This window comes from Pleurodeles waltl, chromosome 1_1, assembly GCF_031143425.1.
Source record: "Pleurodeles waltl isolate 20211129_DDA chromosome 1_1, aPleWal1.hap1.20221129, whole genome shotgun sequence".
In the NCBI taxonomy this organism is placed as follows: Eukaryota; Metazoa; Chordata; class Amphibia; order Caudata; family Salamandridae; genus Pleurodeles; species Pleurodeles waltl.
In genome coordinates this window covers 172,947,129-172,970,094 of record NC_090436.1, presented here as the reverse complement: position 1 = coordinate 172,970,094, position 22,966 = coordinate 172,947,129, and the positions used below count along the sequence as shown (strand labels likewise).

At 39.8% G+C, this 22,966-nt stretch overlaps 1 protein-coding gene across 4 annotated transcripts in view; it reads right to left on the bottom strand.

The window, feature by feature from the left end:
* WDR7 (WD repeat domain 7) overlaps nucleotides 1-22,966 on the bottom strand; it is a 972,184-nt gene that overhangs the window by 900,155 nt on the left and 49,063 nt on the right. For all 4 annotated transcript variants that reach the window (XM_069219934.1, XM_069219942.1, XM_069219953.1 and 1 more), the window contains exons 4-9: nucleotides 20,597-20,675; nucleotides 12,793-12,967; nucleotides 10,524-10,600; nucleotides 8,748-8,867; nucleotides 7,767-7,912; nucleotides 404-506 (exon numbers count right to left, since the gene is read on the bottom strand). In XM_069219934.1, the coding sequence (XP_069076035.1) occupies nucleotides 404-506; nucleotides 7,767-7,912; nucleotides 8,748-8,867; nucleotides 10,524-10,600; nucleotides 12,793-12,967; nucleotides 20,597-20,675 (700 nt within the window). The remainder of the gene's footprint in view (nucleotides 1-403; nucleotides 507-7,766; nucleotides 7,913-8,747; nucleotides 8,868-10,523; nucleotides 10,601-12,792; nucleotides 12,968-20,596; nucleotides 20,676-22,966) is intronic.

Below are 22,966 nucleotides of genomic sequence, written 5' to 3'. Positions count from 1 at the left end.
ACCTTCAGGTAGAAAGGCATAGCTACTGCAGAGAAAGTCAGCCTATCATGTAAGCAGAAATTATCTCAGATTATATTGATCGTAACAGTTACAATTTCAGACTACTCAGGAGTGAAACCTCGTGGTAAAGTAGCTGATGGTCCAAAGGAAACTGCAAATGCAGTTTTCCTTGAAGCTTTTAATCAAGAAACACAATAACGTCTTGCAACTAAGAATGTCCTGCTGTGGCTTGCTTAGGGAAGTTTGTCATATGCCACACAAGGTAAAAAGATTATGTTTAAGGCAGGGCCATTAATGTTTCAGTTTCTTTTATATTATATAAACATAGCTTTTTGGCTATGATTTAACAAAACTACGCTTAACTGTAAGTCTTTTTTGTATGAAGGATTCACCAGCTGCTTACCTGTTTATCTGCCCTATCAACACCACTGTAAATCATTGGCGCAATTGAGTTTTCAATGGCCTTTCCTACATCACTCCGAAACAAATCGCTGGCAGGTAGGCAGCTGCGGAGAAAGATACACCAAAAACATACATCAGTTTTTCAAGATACAGTTGACTGAAAACAGAAAGTATATATTTAAATATAAAAAATTACTCCCAATTACATGGTACAATTTTATGATTATAAAAAATACAATGTGAAATATTGTTGGTGTGATGCATGTGAAATACTGTTCAGATTGGTTTTGTTCATAGTCCTACAATCAATGTGTTTGTAAGACTAAACTCCTTTTTTAAACTTTTCTAAATAGTTATCTACTGCTCTTTGCATCCAATTTTATCCTCTTCCTTTTTATCTACCAGTGAATTCAAAATGATACATTCCTCTACTCTTCCGTGTTTCTTGAGCTTCCCAAACTTTTTCTGTCAACTAAACAGTTATACAATAATGTCTACCTGTACACGAGGTGTATAATTTGAGAAATGTTTAAGCAAATTAAAATTATGTCCCTATAAAGGATGATCAGCCAGTTTGCAAAGCATTCATCAGAAGTGCTGTTAACCACCCATATTATTTAAAGTTTTATATTGAATTGGTAATGACCATGTCCCAATAAGGTGCACCCTGGAACAAACCGGAAAGCCATGCAAAAATGAGTGCAACTGAAAATAATAATCGTGCACCATGTAGAGGACTGGACATTTAAAAGAATGATGAAATATTGAACTGGCAAAATGTGCTCAAAGAATTAAAGGCTGGCCACCAGGTCTATGACGTCTTCCCCTAAAAAACTGCCCCCATTGGAAATTCAATTTAAAAAAACTGGCTGAATTGTTATTCACTGGTATTAATAAATTGGTGCAATCACACAATTGATTTGATTCAGATTGTATAAATAATCCACACCAGGTTCAAGGAGCACTAAGAAAAATTTAGGAGTTAAACATGAGTGTTATATGCCGCTTATTTTGCTGAACTATGTAAGTATAAACGATTGCTGAAATGACAGAAGAACTCTTACAGGACACGGGTTTGGGAATGAATTATCAGGACAATTCACTCAAATTACACCAATTGCCAAATTTGGCAATTGGTGTCCAAAGGGTCCAATAAGACATGCAAAGACCTCTGTTTTTCTAAACAGCAGTGGAAAGCATACTTAGTTACTTTTTATGCACCCCACAGCAGCATGTACAAATAAGATAGTACCTATATCAATTACTCAGGAGGAATTCTTCTTCAGTGAATCCGAAATTAAAGGTATAATTCTTAGTCTAAAAAGAACCTACTGGTGTACATGCTCAGATTGCCTAAGAAAGCAGTCCTGTATATAAAGGGCACCCCTGTAACATGGTCATGGAAAAGTTGGAAGAGCTCATAGATTACGGCTACACTAAATAAGATAGGTCAGTCTAGTATTCTTTCCCAATACAGACTCTTCACCTTGCTTGATGGGGCTTCTAAAATTTTAAATAGAAATGTCCTACAAGATGTTTCAGACTGGGCAAATGATTTTAACTTAATACCTCGAGAATAAGTGGGTGTTAGACTGAGGCAATAGACTATCCATCAAATATTCTTCCTGAATTGTACTGGGAGTAAAATCTCAGAAGATGGCTCCCTACTTTTGTGTTTTGTTGTTTTATATCGGCATTCAACAAGGTTGATCGCAATACCTTTTGGTTGAAGCTTTTGTCTATGGGGATTCGAAATGCTCTCCTATCCCTCCTATCTTCCCTAACTGCATTTCATACAGAGACAGAAGCTCAAGTGAAATTTGGAAATAATGGCAACAACACAGCTAAAGTTCTGGGGAATAACAACCTAGTACAGGGCTGTGTACCAGCAATTCTGCTATTCTCCTTATTTATAACCACACAATTGTACCTCTATTGGTAAATGCTAACCCATTACGATGGCTCCACTTTAAATACAGTACTATATGCTGATGACCTGGTCATCTTCCATCAAACAACAATTTGCTTTCAAGATCAACTAAATGACCTACAAAATGACTACATAACAAATTAGACAAACGTAATGCAAATGTGTAAAAGAAAACCTGTATGTTAGAAATGGGGTCTCTAGTTAGCAGTCAGTTTACATCCTGTCCAAGTAGGGACCCACACTCTAGTCAGGGTAAGGGAATCACACACCTAAAATAATCCCTGCTCACCTCCTTGGTAGCTTGGCTCAAGCAGTCAGGATTATCTCACAGGCAATGTGTAAAGTATTTGTACACACGCACACAGTAACACAGTGAAAAAAACAACAAAAGCACTCAACACCAGATCAGAATAACAGCCAATATTTATCTGAGTTAAACAAGATCAAAACAACAAAAATCCAATATACACAAGCAAAGATATCATTTTTAAAAAGTTGCAAAGAGCCTTAATCCAGATGACTCAAGGGTTGTCTCTTTTTAACACACAGTACAAGGAATGTGTTAAAAACAAAGACAGTGCGGGCTGCAGAAGAGGTGAGGCACCAGAAAATGAAGCCATACGTCAGATCCCTACTGCGCAGGGGAGGTGATGCGTTGGTTCCTTACTGACAGGGTAAGTGATGCCTCGATTCTCTCCTCGCAGGAGCATTGATGCATCCATTTCTTACTGGCAGGGGAGGTAATGCGTCGGTACCTTACTGGCAGGGGAGGTGATGCATTGGTTCTCTCCATGCAGGAGAGGGGATGTGTTGGTTTCCGGTCACGCGGCCTTGGTTCCTTGCTGTGGTGCACGGTCGATGCGAAAATGACACCCAGGTACGATGAGAGGGAAAATCAAGGTGCATTGTGATGATAGAGCCGCGGTGGAACAAGCGCTGCATTGGTCCTACAGGTGCCAAGTCAATCCTTCCACCGCAAATCAGGCGATGCGTCGATTCCTCAGCCGCAAGGCAGGCACCTTGTCGATTCTCCTGTCGCAAGCATTGATTTTCAGCCACAGCGATCTGATTCATGGATCTTCTTCCTCAGGAAACCAGTTTCCACTTTCAAGGGCCCAGGGACTAGATTTGGCACCACTTGACAAGTTAGGACTCTACGCAGAAGTGTCCAGGCTCTAGCAGATGAAGTCTTTGATGTCCCTGAGACTTCTAACAGGAGGCAAGCTCAGTTCAAGCTCTTGGAGAATCTTGGAAAGCAGGATGTAGAAAGCAAAGTCCAATCCTTTCATTCTGTCCTTTCACTCCCAGGACAGAATCAGCAAACAGCAGGCTAGCACAACAAAGCAACAGGTAGAGTGGCAGTTCCTCCTACAGCATCCAGCTCTTCTTCTTGGCAGGATGTTCTCAGTCCAGAAGTATTCTGAAGTTGTGGTCTCAGAGCCCCAATACTTATACTCATTTATGCCTTTGAAGTAGGCAAACTTCAAAGGAAAGTCTTTGTAGTGCACACAACCATGCCTTTCCTGCCCTGGCCCCAGACACACTCCAGGGGGTTGGAGACTGCTTTGTGTAAGGACAGGCACAGCCCCATTCAGGTACAAGTGTCAGTCACTCCCTCCACTCTAGCCCTGGAACACCCATCAGGTTATGCAGGACACACCTCAGCTCCCGGACTGTCTAGAGTGAATTCACATCCAGCCCAACTGTCATCCTGACCCAGACCTGCATTCCCTAGCCAGGAAAAGGCACAGAATGGTTAAGCAAGAAAATGCCCACTTTCTAAAAAGGGCATTTTCAAACTTACAATTTAAAAACGAACTTCACCAAAAGATTTATTTTTAAATTGTGAGCTCAGAGACCCCAAACTCCACATCTCCATTAGCTCCCAATGGGAATTTACACTTGAAAGATATGTCAAGGCAATCCCCATATTAACCTATAGGAGAGATAGGCCTGGTAATAGTGAAAATCGAATTTAGCAGCATTCCATTATCAGGATATTTAAAACCCACTAGTACATGTCCTACCTTGTAAATACACTGCACCCTGCCCATGGGGCTGCCCTGGACCTGACCTAACCTAGGGGTAACTTACCTGAAGTAAAACGGAAGGTCTGGGCCTGGCAAGTGGGTGCATTTGCCAGGTCGAACTGGCAGTTAAAAATCCCCACACAGACACTGCAGTGGCAGGTCTAAGATGTGTTTACAGGGAAACCCGTGAGTGGCACAATCAGTGCTGCATGTCCACTAGTAGCATTTGATTTACAGGCCCTGGGCACACACTGTGCACTGTACTAGGGACTTAGTAGTAACTCAAATATGCAAGTTGTGGATAAACCAATTACCAATACAATTAAGACAGAGAACACTTGCACTTTAGCATTGGTCAGCAGTGGTAAAGTGCCCAGAGTCCTAAAGCCGGAATTGAGCACAGGATGAAAACAGGAGGTCAGAAGCAAAAAAGATAGGGGAAACCACGCAAAGAGCTGACAGGTCTAACACTGTACTTAGCTGCTCTATGAATGATTTACTACTTGACACTGTGAAAAACTATAAATATCTTCAGACTATCTTTAACAATAATTTGCCTTCTAACAAATATTACAAACAAGTATTATTTAAAGCAAAAGGAGACAAACTGGGATAACTACATTTTAATTGCCTCGTCTGTGAATTTTCAACTATGCCTCTGCTTAGAGTACTTACTGCCACAGTAATCCCAATTTTACTATATGGCTTATTGGGACTACTTCTGTGAGTAAGATATGATTTTAGAAAATCTGAGAGGTGGGCATGGCGATATGGACCATGGTTGCCATCCAGTGAGAGTATAGAGGCTATGCGTATTACATTATAAGATTAAAATTGCCTGCTTGAAATTCTTAGCCTCTTTCATCAAACCTGATAATAGGAGCCTGACAGTGAATTGCTTAAATGCACTGCTGATTAATTAAACTCATGGTGGGAAAGGGTTAGCAACGAAGAGTAAATTTTGTAAATGTTACAAAATGTAACCACAAGAAAATAGTTGAGAGGTGGTCCGAAGTTATGTTAACATAGATCAATTACTTAAAATATTTGGTCGCAATGAGATCGGATATGGCAGCTAAATCTACGATAGAATCTAAAGAGACCCTGACTTTGATAATCCTACAAAAACTGTACCGAGTATCCAATTATCAGTTTCAATCCTAGATTCTGATAAGGTTCTTTCAATGTCTGTATATCAGATTCAATAAAATTTCTGTCAAAGCAATTACCAATGCCGATGTGAAAAACGCCGTCCACATGACTTAGCCCACATATTGCTTCTTTGAAGAGGGCATTTTATTTTTTAATTCAACTGGTAAGTAATTTACATTGTTTTTTTTCAAATCTATGTATGGAATGTATTTCTTGTCAATAATAATGTTTTTATTGATGCACTGTCTAATAGATGATATTATATATAATAGGGTGATCTTGTAAAATTCACTGCTAAATTCTAGTCTGAATGGTTATTTAACATACTAGAGAGTGCGCGTTCTTGACCATACTGTGGCTTTAATAATACGTTTAGCTCCCTGTTTACAAAACCAGATGATCCTCACTTTCCTGAAGCCTATCTGATCAGCTACTCAAAAGAGCAATACTTCATGCTATGGCCCCATGCCTAATCTAATATGGATTGCCAAAATACTAAGAAAAAGTAGTTGTCATCAAAATACAATATAGCCTAGAAAGGCTAATTTACCACAACCTCTGACACCTTCAACAAAAGAAACACAAAATCTTTTTGCACTACCTTCAATCAGGAACACATCACCAACCACTATACAATGGTTTAGATTAGTCATATAGGTGAGAAAGATGTAGCAAAGGGTCTGACATCACCACTCAGCTTAGTTACGTGTGCAGTCTCCCAATGTGCCTCAAAATTACCACTTTGCTTTAATATGTATTCAAAACCCCTGTTGGGCCCATAGCCCTCTCAACAGTAACTAAATACAAACAAGCATTTGCAATGCAATGGGTCTCGCATTTCCTCGAGATAGAGCTGTAAATTCCTAAGTGGACTTTTCTTGCCACATAAATTGAAAATGAAAAGTAAAACAGTTGACCTAAGCGAGCCGATTCAAAGTGCCATCGTCGTCATGAGCGTGAAGGAAAGATACAAAAAGAAAAAGAAGTTCGCTCGCAGTCAAACGTATTGCCAATTGTACAATTATCCATGTAACAGGAGCAGTCTGCAAGGCGGTAACAAAACCGCTCCAAGGAGAGACAAATCTAAAGCATTTACTAATGATGACACAGGATTTTTTAAAGGAAAGCCCACAAATGAGTGAAAGTGATGGGTGTGCAGTGGGTGTAGTTAAAAGCCCACAAGACTTAAAACAAGTCAAAGCGCTTGCACGCTTGACCTAAAAATAGTGAGCATCTGCATTTTATGGAGGAAAATGTAGCAACAATAAGAAAAGTCAGGAAATTTGAAGTAATCTCAGATGGGCACCTTAACCTAAACACAAATATAGGCTCAGTAGACAACTATGTCAGTTGCCTAAAATCAGCTGCACCGAAAAACAAGAGCAGTTAAACGGCAGATGAACACTGAACAAACTGCTGCAAAAACGAAGGGGGCAGAGATAAGCAGGCCTCCAAACGAAACTCCGCTGTACTGAGCAAGCGAAAGAAGACCTGCAAGTTCAGTGTTAACAAAGAATGAACTGTGTTCTAGATGAAACTGATTCTCCAACAATAGGATAGAGGAGGAAAGATGAGCTCAAGTGCTGGTCAAAATGTGAACTATTCATTACACTATCAACCATGAGTGAGAAGTGACACATCACCCTATGAAAGACACAGCAGGTAACACACAATCGCAAATTCAGTGAAATAGGCAGCCACAACTAACCAGCATGGAGACCTTGCACAGTAGATAGACTATCAGTATGGGAAAAACAAGGATTCCCATCACTGCTTGGCAATATACAGACTCTCCCCAAACAGTAAGATCAGCATGGGACAACAGAGAAATGCCTTATACTCCTTATCTATTCTTGCTCATGTGTTTGCTCTACAGAGTGTTTCACTAGTAAACCACAACTAGACATTAAGGAACCCACCTATGGGCAAGAAAGCAAATGGTGACCTACCCGCCCATCAGGTAAAACAGGTAGCCATCTCAATGATCCCAGACAGGAGCTTCATGAAGAACTATCACATACTACCAGAATAGATTCTTTCTAGACATTATAAATATTCATTTGAAAGAACATGCACAGTATGAGGCTGACGTTAATATCTTAAACAATCTTCTTGAGTTAACAGAACCATTGTAAACAATACTTCCACTCATAAGAAATGCATGCATAAATTAAAGTTTTTTCTATTTTGGAAAGTGAGTGATTTTTTAAAGATTACTTTAAAATACATAATTTGAACCTATAGCACAGTACCTGGCGGGTAACTTGTAAATATAACTGTGCCCATCTTCAGTCCATATGATCACTTTATCTGCTGCTACGAAGTCCCCACCAGTCCAAGTTGTGCCATTTTCACTGGGAACTGAACATAGCAGAGAATAATCTCCAGCGTCAAACACCTACAAAAGAATTTATTTAAACTTATCAATCAGGCAGCGTATAATTTATAATGTGAAAAAATAATGTGAAGAAAATTGTTATTTGGACCACCCATAATTTTTTTTCTTTAGAACCACAAATGAGCTAACATTCTGTCCACGTGGTACACTCCATACTAAAAAATTGTTTTTCACAGAGTATGCTAATTAGAATTATGAGCAGCTAATTAGAATCATGAGCATGTTCATCTAGTTCAGTGGGCTAATTCATCTAGCTTTCAGCTTGTGCCACCAATTCAACAGGTTCCTCAAGAGCCAGCTCTGACCCTTAGTAACCTAATCACCTTAAGGCTTAACAATCATGGCACAGCCAAGAGGCCCACTGGTTATTCTATCTTTGTAGCTACAAGTCTCTAACAACTCCAAAATGTTTTCTGCATGAGAAGAGACTGGCCATGCTGCAAAACTGGCCTTACTAGATCGTCTCAAGCACAGCCCCCGTGGTAAATGTGTGCCCACTGGAATGAAACATAAAAGGGCCACATCAGATGGGGGACTGTAAAGATGGGCACAAACCTCACCCAGGGTATCTAATGCCCTTTATACCAGCATCTATCCAGAGAGAGGTCATTCTTTCTGCCCAGGTGTCTACTGATTTGGCAGACTACAAACTGCTCCATTTTACAAACTAAAAAAGGAACACTCGATCATTTAAATGAACATTGATAATTTCGTACCCATTTTGAAGCTTTTCTGTAACCAGGAATGGCAAAGTAAAAGCGAAGCATTTGTTTTATTGTAAAAAACATCATGAATCAATGACTGTCAGCTTGTTTCAATGCCTGGTTGTCCTTACCCGCCAGTATTTGGAGCAAACCACCAAAAGAGATCTTTGTGTAAATGCACAAAAGGAAATACTCTGGCAATTGTTACAGTAAATTGGTTTAGACTCTTCCTCAAACACTGGCTCTGTGTCCTGTAAAACAAAGCATACACCGCTTATTAGGGCAATGAAGAGAACCATAGCTTTCTGAAATTCAGACTAACATTAAAGGACCATTACATAACCACATTTTCATGTTATTCACTATACTTACAAACACATCCCTAAAGCAGTATAGCTTTTGGGGTGCCATTTCAGTGCTTCAAATTCAGTGGCAAGACACATAAGTAAAAAAAACAATAAAAAGGTAAACACAGAGCATTATCTCCAGCAGAGAGTACAATACCACACTGCGTAGAACACGACTCACAAAACTTTGTTGAGCCTGAGCATACTCCACATATGCACCTACAGCACACTGATAAATGCTGCACATGCTGTGATTTACTGGAGCAATAACAGTGCTTGGCCATAGGTTCAACTCTGCTAGTACAAAATGGCTAGAGAGCACACTTGGGGAAATACTCTGAGGCATATCTGCTGTGTTTAGTATGCAGGGCACAATGGATGTTCTCCATAGTACATAGATAGCGCTATCACTGAAAACGCACTTTATATACTGCACACATGGTATGCATTACCACTATGTCTCGAAAACAGAATGTACAGGGCGTGACATCCTGTACATAGTGCACACAACATGATCTAAAAGCCACCCTATTTTTCCTCCTATCTAAATACACATTAATAGAACATTGATACACAATGTTATGCATAGAAACACTACTTTTTCTTACGATTGATAATTAACAGATTCCTGTCCCAGAACACAAATTCATTGGATTTCTACTATAATCATGTTGAAATACCTACTGTGGACAATACCTATAGTGGACTTTGGATCAGCCAATTGCCTATTTCTGGTTGGCTTTCTTGTCAATCTTATTTGCTTGCTTCTAATCTGATGCCTTTCCTATCTCGGCTTGTGGTTGACCCTCTACTGGAGCACAGCATTTTACTATCTGCTGACTCGATGACTTGTATCGTTCCACTTCTCACATTCATTAAACTTTTTTTTCTTTCTGTTTTTAGCACTCCAAGGGAGCATGAGTGTTTTCATTAGCTCATCTCCCTCATATTTCCTCCGTTTCATACCCTTGTTCCATAGAGCTGTATGTTGCTCTCCCACAAACCTGCTCACTCTACATCCTGCCCCACTGCTCTGCTTTAAAAAAAAATCTAAATAGCATTAATTGTTTTTGCTCATCTACTCCTCTCTACTTACCACTGCTGGTTGCTGTAAGTGTTTTCTTTGTTTCCCTTCTCCTTTGTTGCTCCTTGGCAGGTACAGTTATTTGTTTTATTTTTTATTTTAACTCTTTAGAAAGGCCTGGCAGCAGCAAGTTGGGAGCCCATTTTCACCTCCCTGTATCCACCTCCCTTCCAAGGGAGCCTTGGACTGCTCAGACCACACTATTTCTGAGAGTCAAGTTCAGAAGGGGAATTTGGCCCAGTTGCTCAGGATTCATAGTAGGCCATGAGCATCAGAAATAAAAGGCCTTGGTTGGGCCCAGTAGCCCCTGCTTGTTCAAAGCCTTCTGAACAGAGTCTGACAGTGTGCACGTAAAACAAATATATATCACAAACGTTTTAGTGGGTAAGGTATTATGCAACAATAAGAAAGGACAATTCCAATATTTAAGAACATTACAACTTTCAACATTTTAGAGAAAAAGTGACCTCTCCTACCTGCATGCGACTAACTTCTGTAGTTACAATCCACACTTTCAGAATGCCAGTCACTGAAACTGCTACAACTGTATCTTCTAAAAAATAAAAACAAAACAAATCCCAGAAAAAAATTCATGTAATGGTACTCTTAAGCATCCTGAAAACACAAGCACTTTATAAGAAGGAAAGGCCTCTGTTATTGTGGTAAAAAGAAGCTGTGCGATGAACTATCAGGAATATTCCCCATGACACACTCCAATAGTCTCTAGTGGCATACAGTGGATGGCACAAAAGAAAGCTCTCAAATATGGAATAGTCAATACAATATTATCTCACCAAAAATGCATCTCATGCTACAACATATGCAACAACTACAGTAAATCAGTCATCACAGCGAACAGAAACGTTTTGTAGAGACCTTCCTTTTGTTAAGCCATTGTGAGTTTTCCTGTTCACAAGCAGTTGTATGGGGCACAATTTGCCACTGTAATGCAATTTTATAGGATCTTGCTCCTCAACTCTATCAATGTACTCCATGCTGATGTATGGGGAAAGACAGTTGTTACTAAGGGCCATATGTACAAACACTTTTTCCCATAGACATAGAATGGGTAAAAACCTTTGCTACATCTGGCCCTAAATCTGCTCTGCAGCACAGACACCATGTTAGAGGGACTAACATAAGGAGAATAGCTTGTCTTAAGGTGAGTGATATTCCTGCAATTGTTCATTCTAAGCTGCTAAAAGGGAGGTCGGGTCAGATGGTGAAAGACCTGCAGCAGCTTCAATCAGAAGTTTCGTGGCCACAGTAGTGATAGCCTTTCGGCTCCCCCAGAAGTTGAGGAGGCCCAATGAAGTGTCTGCAGGCATGGTAATGGCGGTCTGTAGCTTCTTGGATTAGAGGGAGTGGGCTCTACAGCTCTACAGGCAACTGTGCAAAGAGAAGTTATGAAATGAGGGGAGAACAGGTGACTGCTTTTTCCGGACTTCACACCAAATGCATTGCTGAAAATGAGGGCTCGGATTTACATCAAACTAGCCTTGGTGGCAAGTGGGCACTACCTATCTGTAGGCTTTCCAGTGAGACTGAGAGTAGACAATAAACGGAAGAAATATATGCTCCCCCAAAAAGAATCAGCAAAATCCTCCCTTAACAGTCTAGTTTGTGATGAGGGCTGAGGCAGGGTGTAGTATGGCAACTAGATGGCTATCGGGATGTCTTTGTTTCAGACTACTGTTCAGTTAATTGATCGTGGAGCTGAGGATTTAATTCGTAGGGGCTGGGATGTTGGAGATCATCTGTGTAAATAATATGTCACTCCGCTGCCCCTTCCACATTCTAAGTTTTAGGTTCTGGGGCTGGACTTGTGTGAGACTGCTCAATTAAAGGTTTTTGGTATATTAATTGCTTAATCTTCTTGTTGTGGTGAAATTAAGCTTTTGGTGGGATTGGTTAGTTAGTGCTATAAAATTGACGTAATATATATACTATTATGTGTTTGGACTTGCTCTTTCTTTTTAATAAACACATTTAAATCTATTAAAAAGACATCAATTGCATGGTCTGTTAAGAAGTTAAGGACACCAGTTCTGGTAAAGTCTGCTAGGCATACTCTAGTCATCTTCCCCTTACCCCCTCCCCAATACAGCTATAATGTACTTTGTGCCGCCTGCTGTGAAACCCGCAAGCGTACAGTTCACATTATCATCTGTGCTGATAAGGTGTACCCGATTTCTTTAGTAATGTTACACGTTTATTTTTGTTTTTTTAAATGCAATGGAGGGGGTCTGGGAGCTCACCCAGCTCCTTTTTGTGAATTATTTAGGGTGCGTAATGTCTCTTACAAAATAAATTCAAAGACTAAGAAAGCCAGCACTTCTTCCCCTTTAAAGGCAAAATATAGGTTTTCATTTACTTCATCAATTTTTTAAGAACATGGAGCCTTTGAGTCCATTAATTCTGGTCCGACAAAGTCCCTTCTCAATAAAAAGATCATGAATAGGGGGTGTACTGGTACAAATTTATACATTTACATCAAGTAGACATAAACTAAAAAATGTCAGAAACAAGGACTTTGATAGCATAATATGGTGGTTCAAGGCGACTGCCTACAATTGTGCATCACATTATTATCTAACATCTTGAATTCTACTTTCCAACTGGATGATGGTCGGGAGTGAAATGTGAATTTAGAATGATAACATTTCATAACATAAAACTGCAACATTGCGAATACCTAGTACTCCATCAAAAACTGCCAACTAAATAGTAAAGAAAATCATCTACCTTGAGTTCTGTGTGACCGAATAACACTCATAGAGCTGATCCAGTCAGGAGCGATCTTTGACACTAAAGAATAAAGAACTTCAAGGCTGGAGGCATCCACAACAAGAATTTCTGGATAATGCCCATGGCACAAAAGCCTTCCTTCTCGCTGAGTCCCAATAGAAAACTGGTAGAACTAGAATACATAAAAACATTATTATATGAATGCATTCATAACACAGTGATATATTTGTATGTGCATCAGAAATATGGACTGTAATTGAGGTACATATTAAACTTGTGTGGGCTGTGGTTGTGGTACATAGTAGACATGTATGGACCCAGAGAGAGCTCACAATGAATATACTGCCCTGGCTATATGTTCACAGTTAACAGAAGGGTCCATAGACATTTATTAGTACCTCAACTTCAGTCCATATTTCATTTATGAAACTTCACTTTTGTGAAGAGTTAATTGTCTTTGTTTATTGTGTGTTTATTTGTATGAATTTTCGATTGTACGTATGCATGAAACTATGTTTCTATTTTACCTTTATTAGATTTTGTGTGACTAGGAACAGTAATGCTTTTTTGTTCTATGTTTTGAAATATTTGTACAGTTAATTTACAGGTAATTACACCCAAAAGTCTTTTTTTCACAACCCCTTGGACACAAAAACATTTTCAGATAGTTCACTTTACCAAATGCTCTAACTTAGTGGTCAATGAAAATAGTTAACACCAATTTACAAGTTAAAACAATAGGCCTGGGGTGTTGCAGCACCTCCCACAACCTTACTTCCAGCACCTATGATTACAAGGCCTGTCCCAGTGACAAAGGCCTAAGCTGAAGGCGCACATACCTATCAACTACCAAAAAGAAATAGCAGTGGGTGCAGAAAGGATTTAGTGTCCACAGTCCTTGCCAGACCTTCAACTCTTTCAAATTGATTCACTTCTTTGGAAATGTAGCTTGAAAGACCAGGGCTTGGAAGACTTACCCATTCTCTCTACCGAGGCTCAGTCGTTGTATAAACTAAGCAAGAGAACCCTCACTGTTTTCCCTCACTCACAGCCCCCCTTCCCTGAATCCTCAGATTGCCTCTATATGGAAATAAAAGACAGGAAAGAAAGATAGAGAATAAAGATCAGAGCACTGAAATGTTGATAGCAGCTGGCCTATATGTTATGTTATGTTGTGTTATTTGAATTTATATAGCGCAGAACTGCCCAAAGGCCTCGCAGCGCTCAAACTTGAAGCAAAAGCATCCAGCAAAAATAAATTGAAGTTCAAACCCTGAACAGCAATGTCTTGAGGGCCTTGCGGAAAGATAGTTCATGATTCATTGCTCGTATGCTAGTCGACAGCTTCGCCCCCTTATATGCCAGAGAGCTTTCCCCCATCTGGCTTTCTTCACTTCAGGAATAACTGCCAGGTAAGCTGATGAAGATCTAAGTGAACTATTGGGGATATAAAAGGACGCTCAACATTTCCGGACCTCGATTATGCAAAGATCTATGCATTTGGCATAATGTTTTAAACTGTATCCTCTTATCTACTGGCAGCCAGTGCAATGATGAAATTCCAGCTTTTATGGATTCCTGTTTAGGAATATTCAGTATCAGGTGTGCTGAAGCATTTTGGATTCTCTGCAATCTTTTAATGACATAGCCAGGGGAGCCCATGAACAGCGCATTCCCATAATCAATTCGGGAACCAATTAATGCCTGTGCAATTATTCTTCTGGCTGTGAGCGGTAGGATGGTAAAGACCCTCCTCAACAATCTAAGAAGGCCAAAGGAGGAAGCAGCTATTTTGTTAGCTTGATGCGCCATTGACAGTTGTGGATCGAGCCAGACCCCCAGACTTTTAATAAGATCTTTAGGTGGGGGTAAAAAAAACATTTCATCTTTCAAGGAGGGATTCATGATGGGCTTTACTTGTTGTCCAAAAATCATCACCCCTGTTTTATTATCATTCAATTTGAGTTTACTTCCAGTCATCCATGCTGCCACCGCTTGGAGACATTGATCAAATACTGACTCTATAGAACAGGAATCCTGTGAAAGAGATATAACTAGTTGTGTGTCATCTGCATAAGACACCAAAGATAGCCCAAAGGGCTGGATTATTTCTGCCAATGGTAGCATGTAAATATTAAATAGAGTGGGGCTAAGAGAAGACCCCTGTGGAACTCCGCATCTGCTCTCAATATGATCTGAGAAATATGACCGATCTAGGACCTGAAAAAACTTATCTTTAACAAATGAATTATTCCAGTCTAGAGCTGCCCCGGATAGTCAAATATCTTGTATCCTATTCATTAATATATCCAGGTCTACCGTATCAAAAGCGGCTCTGAGGTTTAGAAGAATAATGGCTGTTTCTATGCCCTTATCTAGCCGCTTTTTCACTTCTTTAGTAATAGCAATTAACGCAGTCTCTGTCCCATGTAATGGTCTGAAGCCCATCTGAGTAGCATGTAGAATGGTATTGGCTTCCAGAAAAATAGACAGTTGAGTTTAAACATGTTTTTCAGCTATTTTAGACAGAATCGGCAATAGTGAAGTAGGCCTATAGTTACTAAGAAGTTCTGGGTCAAGATTAGGCTTCTTCAGCAAAGACTTGACAATGGCATATTTCCACTGCTTCGGCACTATACCAACAGTCATTGAAAGATTAATAGCATTTGTAATAAAAGGAACTGTCACAGGTTCGCCTAGTAGTAGTACCTGGAGAGGGGCTGGATCCAGAGGTGATCCTGATTTAATAGCTTGAAGGTGTTTTTTTTTTACAGCATCCTCTGATATTGGAGGGAAAACTGATAAGGAAGTAGTGTACCCTGATTTTTGCTTAGAGACCTTCTGTCCCTGGTTTATGACGTCAGGAAAGGATAAATATATATCTAGCACTTTTTGTTGGAAATATGATGCAAGCTTATTGACATGTTCCTGAGATACATCCAGAAGTACCTTATTCTCTTGGGGCTGAGTGATCTCATTGAGAACGCAAATGATCTGTTTAGGTGAATTAGCTGCCTGTTCGATCTTTTCTGTATAATATCTGTATAATATACTTAAGCATTAGTGCACAGACCTGTGAGCAGTAACAGCTGCTGATTACCTATCTGACAATTATGGCCCCACAACACAGGCAGGGGACTTTAATCAGGGTGTAGAAATGAGTTATTACCCAGCAGGTAAGGGCAATAAAGCTAATTAACACCACCTCTGTCACGCAGAGCAGTGAATTCAACTAAGCGTGGAACGAACAACTCCTCTCTACAATGTAGCAACATGTCTCAGCTCAGAAGCGACTTTTGTTGCCAGTTCGTGAAGTCCCCTTCTTTTCTTTCTCGAAGGGGGAATCTAAACCCAAATTCAGCAGAACAGAAAAAATAATAAACAAACAACGATCTGACTATTTGAATTACCTTTTCTAAGATTTACAGGGCTTGCATTTCCCATTTGACAAGGAAGGAGTGGGTTGTCACTGACTGAAAGGGTGAGCAACTTCTGATCAAAGAGCTAGTGCAGAATAAAGAGGGGTGCTGGCACCTTAGACTGGGAATGAAGTCCTTGCAGAGTGCAGCCCACTGGGACAGGACACACTGGAGGAGCAAGGAGTGGGCACCCACCGAATGCTCAATTTGAGACGCTATAACAGGATCTAAAGCCCACAAAAGAGGCATTCTTAGTGGCTGGCTGGCACCAAATGTTCTACTCTGGGTGCTAGTTCATTCAACATTTCAGTGCTCTAATACATGGTTTTGTTACAATGGAGATGTTACAATAAATTGTTAAGCATGGTTTATTGCGTACTATACTCGAGTTCTGTCATAAATAATTATGTTAGACATTGAATGTTTTATTTTATTGCACATTTCCGAGGTAGGATATCATTGCCCACAAAATTGAGTGGATGGCATTATCCTGTAAAAAAGTGATCCGTGCTCTTGGTGTATCGTATTACAATATATTCTGTACTGTGATTGTGTGTGAACCAATAAGAGAAAATATATATATTAATATGTTTGGGTGTTTTTATTTCACCAAATAAAGCGAGATAAACACCCATATGCACAGGGACCCTTGAAATATTTCCATGCTTCAAGAAATCATATGTGGTTGCCCAGCTGATTTCATCTACCGGAATCCCACTTGTGAAAGAGGAAGAAGCCACCAATGTCCTGTTGGAGTGGGCACAAATGTCCTCCTAGAAAAGACATTGCACATCTTACAGTGGATTACCCAACACCACTTAGAAATAGAGTGTTTGGTCACCACCTTGCCTTTCTTGGCCCTGGCAAAGTCCCGAAAATCTGACCATTCACTTTGGCCTGTTGAGTGCAGTTCATATACTAGAATACTGTATGCCTAGGGTCCAGTCTATGCACCCGCTGCTCTTTTTGGATGGGATGAGGAGAAAGGAAGAAGGTGGAAGTGTAATGAACTAGTCCATATAAAAGAAGGTGCTACCTTGAGTAGGAAGGATGGATAGGTGTGAAGGACCACTTATCTGAGAGGAAAACTGTGAACGGTGGACAAAAAGATAGATCCTGAAGTTCTCCTCCCCTAAAGACTGACTTTATTACCATCAATATTACTTTCTCAAGAGTGAGGAGTTGAAATGGCTATCTGTGCATTGGCTTAAATGAAAATGTCATTAGATTAGGTAGATTAGAGAGAACACAAGATTCATATCTCAATTAAATGGGAGTAAACAAGTAATTTAAACCTTTTACAAACTGTGCCTCTAGTGGTGATCTAAACAAGAATGGCTAGACAGGAAGAAAGAACAAGCATTTGCAATGCAACGGGTTTCGCATTTGCTCGAGTTAGAGCTATTAGCGTTGTAAACTCCTAACCTGACTTTTCTTGCCACAGAAATTGAATTTAAAAAAAGAACGATCGTGCTACGTAAAACGCAGCACAATCGTGCTGAAATTGAAAACAAAAAAACCCCACCGCGATCGCACTAGTTTTCAGTAGTTGGCTGGTGCGCTTGAGGAGGGCTAAACAACGGAAAAGGCATGACTTAGGCATGCCCTTCATTAATGACAGCAAGTGGATTTTAAAAGGCAAGCCCACGAAGCAATGAAAGTGAAAGACGTAACATGGGTGTGGTTACAATCCGAAAGAGAGATTACAACAGAGACGGAGGGCTTGTGCGCTCGACCCTAAAAAGGACAACCAAATAGCCCTTAATTCCAACAAACACCACAGAACAAATTTGCTCCAGCACGATGCATAAATGCGTTTCATATTGGGTTTCGAGCAGCATAGATGACACTCAGAACTTCAGAAGGAAGATTGAGGAACTCTAGCTGTTACTGCTCTATTTCCAGCACTTGAGGTTTTGGTTGGGGGGAGGGCATTGTGCTGTGAGAGCAAGTCCACCGTGTGAAAGAGGCAGAAATGCTAATAGTCTTCAATTTGGCATACCAGATCCTCCTTGCTGAACCTGGAGCTCGATCCTCCTACACCTTCTGTATGATCATGGACAAAAGCATAATCAGTGGAAATACATACAGCAGGGCATGGGATTAGCTGCATAGGAAGTCTTCCCCCATGGAGCCATTCAGGGGGAAGTGAATGGCACAAAACTGAGGACTTGTCGTGTTCTGGGCCCTGTTATACAGATCAATGCATACTTATCCAAACCTCAAGATCATTTCGGTCACCTGAGGTGTAGTTCCTACTCATGGTCCTTCAGTCAGAGGCGACTGAGGCCATCCCCTTTCATATTATTAATAGAACCTGCAAGGTGTGCCGATACCAGGACAATTTCACACAGGGTCCATGACCCCACACCACTCTGCTTGTTGATATAATTGGTAGTGGTGGTGTTGTGCAACAGAATTTGAATGGTGCTTCCAAGGATGGGAGAAAGAAATATGTGCAAGGAAAGAGGTCCCACCCACAGCTTTAGCACATTTATGTGCAGTTACTTCTCAGAAGCATTGCAAATGCCTTGTACAGTCGTGGATCCCATAAGGGAACCACAGCCTAGTGTGTATGACGTCTATGAACACAGCAGCCTGTGCCACTGGGGGTGCTGAAAGGATGACACACCAAAAGAATGGAGGCATGCATCCACCAGTGAATACCCGGATGAGGACATTGGTAGATGTGCACCTATGCAGAGAGGCCTTTACCCTCCATAGCTCTTAATGGAGAGCCCACTTCCACCAGACACCCACACCCCTATTAAGTGAATAAATTCCAATTATGCACAGCATTCACCCTGTGCAGAGCACTTGACAGAGCGGTCACTCCATTCAGCCACCAAATCCCATTAGATGGCCTAGCTGTTACTAGGCACAGCCTTCACCATGTGCACACAGAGTGTGCTCTCGTCACACAACCAACCTCATTATATGGCCAAATGGGCAACCACTAGTATACACAGTCTCCCCTCTCTGAAGAGGTCTTACTGGAAACTCTACACTTATCACATACTGAAGCCTTTTTAGGAGGCCAAAAATGTTGTAAAGAATTACACTTATTAGCAGTACAAAAGGTAGAGAAAAATTGCAGTAGATGAAGCTCACTAAATACCTTTCAGCATAAGTGTATAGCAAACTCTCACACTTGCTGGATGAGACCATCATTGATGTCATCCATGATGTCACTGAACAGATCATGAGTGATGTAATAAGGGAGGACATAAGTAGTGCATGGCGGTGGCGCAAGTTATAGTTAGCTCACTGAACTATAACTGGCTAATTTCAGGTTTTCCTGTTTTTAAGCATTAGTTTTTAACTCATATCAACACCTAACTACAGCATTACTTTAAACTTTGTTTTTTCAGTGAATATTTAAATATATCTAAAAAAACACAAATGTAACATATGAGGCATTCATATTCAAGTAAGTTACTCTGTACCTCAACATCTTTGCACTGCAGTAATAAATGAGTGAACGTGTATTTATTAGTGTTAAGGTGTTATCCCCACTTTAGAGTAACTGGCTTCAGAAAACACAGAATAATGTCTCACAGATTCCATGCTAGAATCTTTATACAGAAGAAATAACCTGGGGCCATACTCAATGTGACTATTTATTATGATTTTATCTCACTGCATTGATTTAAACCATAGTGTTCTTGTTATGGTTAAATACCATTATTTAGAGATACTGCATATGAATTAAAGGCATGGCATAAATCATTTATCCGTGTACGCTGACAACAATTTGCTATTTATGACCATTTTTTAGGGTGGGGGTGCATCATGACGCACTTAAGGCATCGCCTCTTGTGAATCATGACTCCTTCCTACACTTAACAATGCTAATAAACAACATATTATGCTATATATCTACTTACATATACTATTTATGCAGTTTCACTGTAAATAACGTGGCCCACTCATGAGTAACTAAGAGCAACTATACCCATAAGTGCACATTTATACATTACTAGTACAGCGAAAATGACATGAGAAACAGGAGCCTGGCCTGCAAAGTTCAGCCCACAATGGTCCCTGATTTCAAATACAATGTGCAATACTTAGCTTTGGTGACTATGATGCTAATTAAACAAAGCAATAGTAAAGCTCCTCAGAGTGATCTCGGGTTGTGATTACATAAATGTGCTGTGAATGAATTGTCATGATTAACACTAACTACCTGGAGGAAAGAAAATCCGACTGACACTACTCCGCTAAGTGTATGAAATCTTCATACATGTAAAATAATGTAGTCTTGTGATATATAGTTTGAAACCACAGATTTGTTTTGACAATAAAAGCACTCAAACGTACTATTAATATGTAGATATATATTGGTGAGCTGTCTTTTATAAGACATTCACATTACTAACCTGCATACCAGTGTGCGTGCAAGCCAGTTTTGTAAACTCAATGCACCTTCCATCATTTACATCCCACAGACACATCTCTCTGTAAAACAGACAAGACAAATGTTAATTAAAGTTTTTAATGTCATTACTTTGAAAAAAAAATGCTTTGCTAGATGGCATTTTCTTTTATTAGTTTTCAAGCACAATTCGTACTCCACATAAAAAAAAGAAAAATCTTGGAAGACGGCTTCAACAACAAAAGGTCTGTGTGTTAATGGATGAAAATTTCAACGCGGGAGTCTTCACTAGATAAAAGATGCTAAGTATGAAGAGCAGTCCCTTCAAGTTGCGGTCTTTACACAAAATTTCAGAGGGAGCCACATAAAGAAATCATTGTAATTTAGCACATAAAATAGAAAGAAAATGTAATAAGGAATGGGAAAGTAGCAATAGGAAGTCAAGTTAATTCAAAGTTTTTCAAATGTGACAGGATAATGTTTCAAGAGGATGGAGATTAGGTGGAACTATATCAAATGTTCCTATGTAACTCTGCAAGAGGCCATTAACTGTCTTTTCCAGTACAGTAACATACACAGATCTTGCTTGGCTAAGAGAATAGCCAGCAGTATCAAACCAGAGAATAGATCTTACATGAGGGATTCCATATGTAAAGAGGGTTTTATAAGTGGTTGGCACTATCCCAATGTCAGCACTAGAATTGCACTCAAAGCAACATTACATGTATAAGGAAAATCTGCACGATAATGAGAGGGCAGGTCATGTCTTAAGATGCTACCACATTCGGATTCGACTGGGAAGCATAAGCAGCGAAAATGTGAAACTATTGTTGTTGGAGCTGAAAACACACAGACCTTGCACTCCCCTTTGAAAAGCTAAAAGAGTAATGAAATCAACTTCATAAGAAAGGTTTCATGTGCAACTCAAATGAAGTCCTCTAAAGTTACAGCACTTACTTTGAAATGTTCAGTTCATTTTAAAACATCCAGAATGAAGCCAACAAGGAAATGTGCTTTGAACACCCCTCCACTGAAAGGCTACCACAGCACAGTGCATAAAGAACACCTTGGGAAGCTTCACTGCACAACATCAGTCACATGAGAAACTAAGAAATGCACCAATGATGGATAACTATAATGAATTCACTTTTTTCTCCATCATGGTATCATCATTCATTCACATGCTTCAACACTAAAATTCAATTGGTTTATTAACAACTAGGGAAGCGACCTAGCAAAGGTCTTCTTCATTACCATTAATGAAAGTAAGGTACACATGTATGTAGAGTTGTTCACTATGAGTGAAACATATATTGTATGAGATTTCAAATGAGATAATATATTAACATAGTTGGTGGAACAATTCAAGGAATCCAGTCACAAGCAGGAAGTCTTAAAATGGGCAAGTGGTGGAGATAGTGGACTAGTTCTTCTTACACTGATGCAAGTGGATGCATTTTGAATCTGATTAACAAAAGATTAAACAAGTGTGACAAACTTGTCAAAATAGGAGGACACAAAATGGATAACTGATATAACCAGGACGATATTAACGTATGGCTACGTATTTTAGAGCATATAACGTTATGGAAATATCCAACTATAGTCATAGCCCAAATGCCTTATGCCACCTATGATACCCATAAATGATTTATGTAATCATATTTTGTTTCATTATCACCCCCTTCTTGGTATCTTTGAACAGTCCTTATACTCCAGCCACGTTTTATGACACAGCATGCAAGGAATTTATTTATTTATGACTGAGCAAGCATGTTTGCTGTGAGATTAATGGCTTGCATCAATAGGAACAGAGCTTTCTGAACCAGACTTTGCAGCCTCTTGTTAGAAAGTATTAGCCTTTCCTTTACTCCTCTCCCCCCATTTAGAGTTTCAGAATCATAGGTTTGACCGGACTGGGAGGTTCGTATATTCCATTCTATGTTTTACCAAAACATCATGCAGGGTTCTGACAATATATCTGTCTTCGCCTTTGGAGGCCTGCATGTTGATGCGCGGCTCCCTCCCACATTAATAAATAGAGCGCAACAGGGACTCCTCATCTGCAGCTCCTCTTTGCAGTTTTTTAAACAAGCGGCTTGTTCAAGGCTCTTTAAACTTCTGCTGACACCTTGCAGTAACGGATTATAAAGATTTTCTTCAATTTAGGATTCCTCTTCTGCCTTCACAGACTACCCCAGGGTAGTTACCATGATATTTCCTATCATATTTGCCGGGTATACACCACTATACAATTTTTTGTTACAGCTGTAATTAATGTATAAGCGGTTAGAACAGTTTTTAATTCACCCTAATATTTTACATCGTAGAATATCAAGGAGTTTGCTACCTGGATGCTGTTAATTCCTGGAAG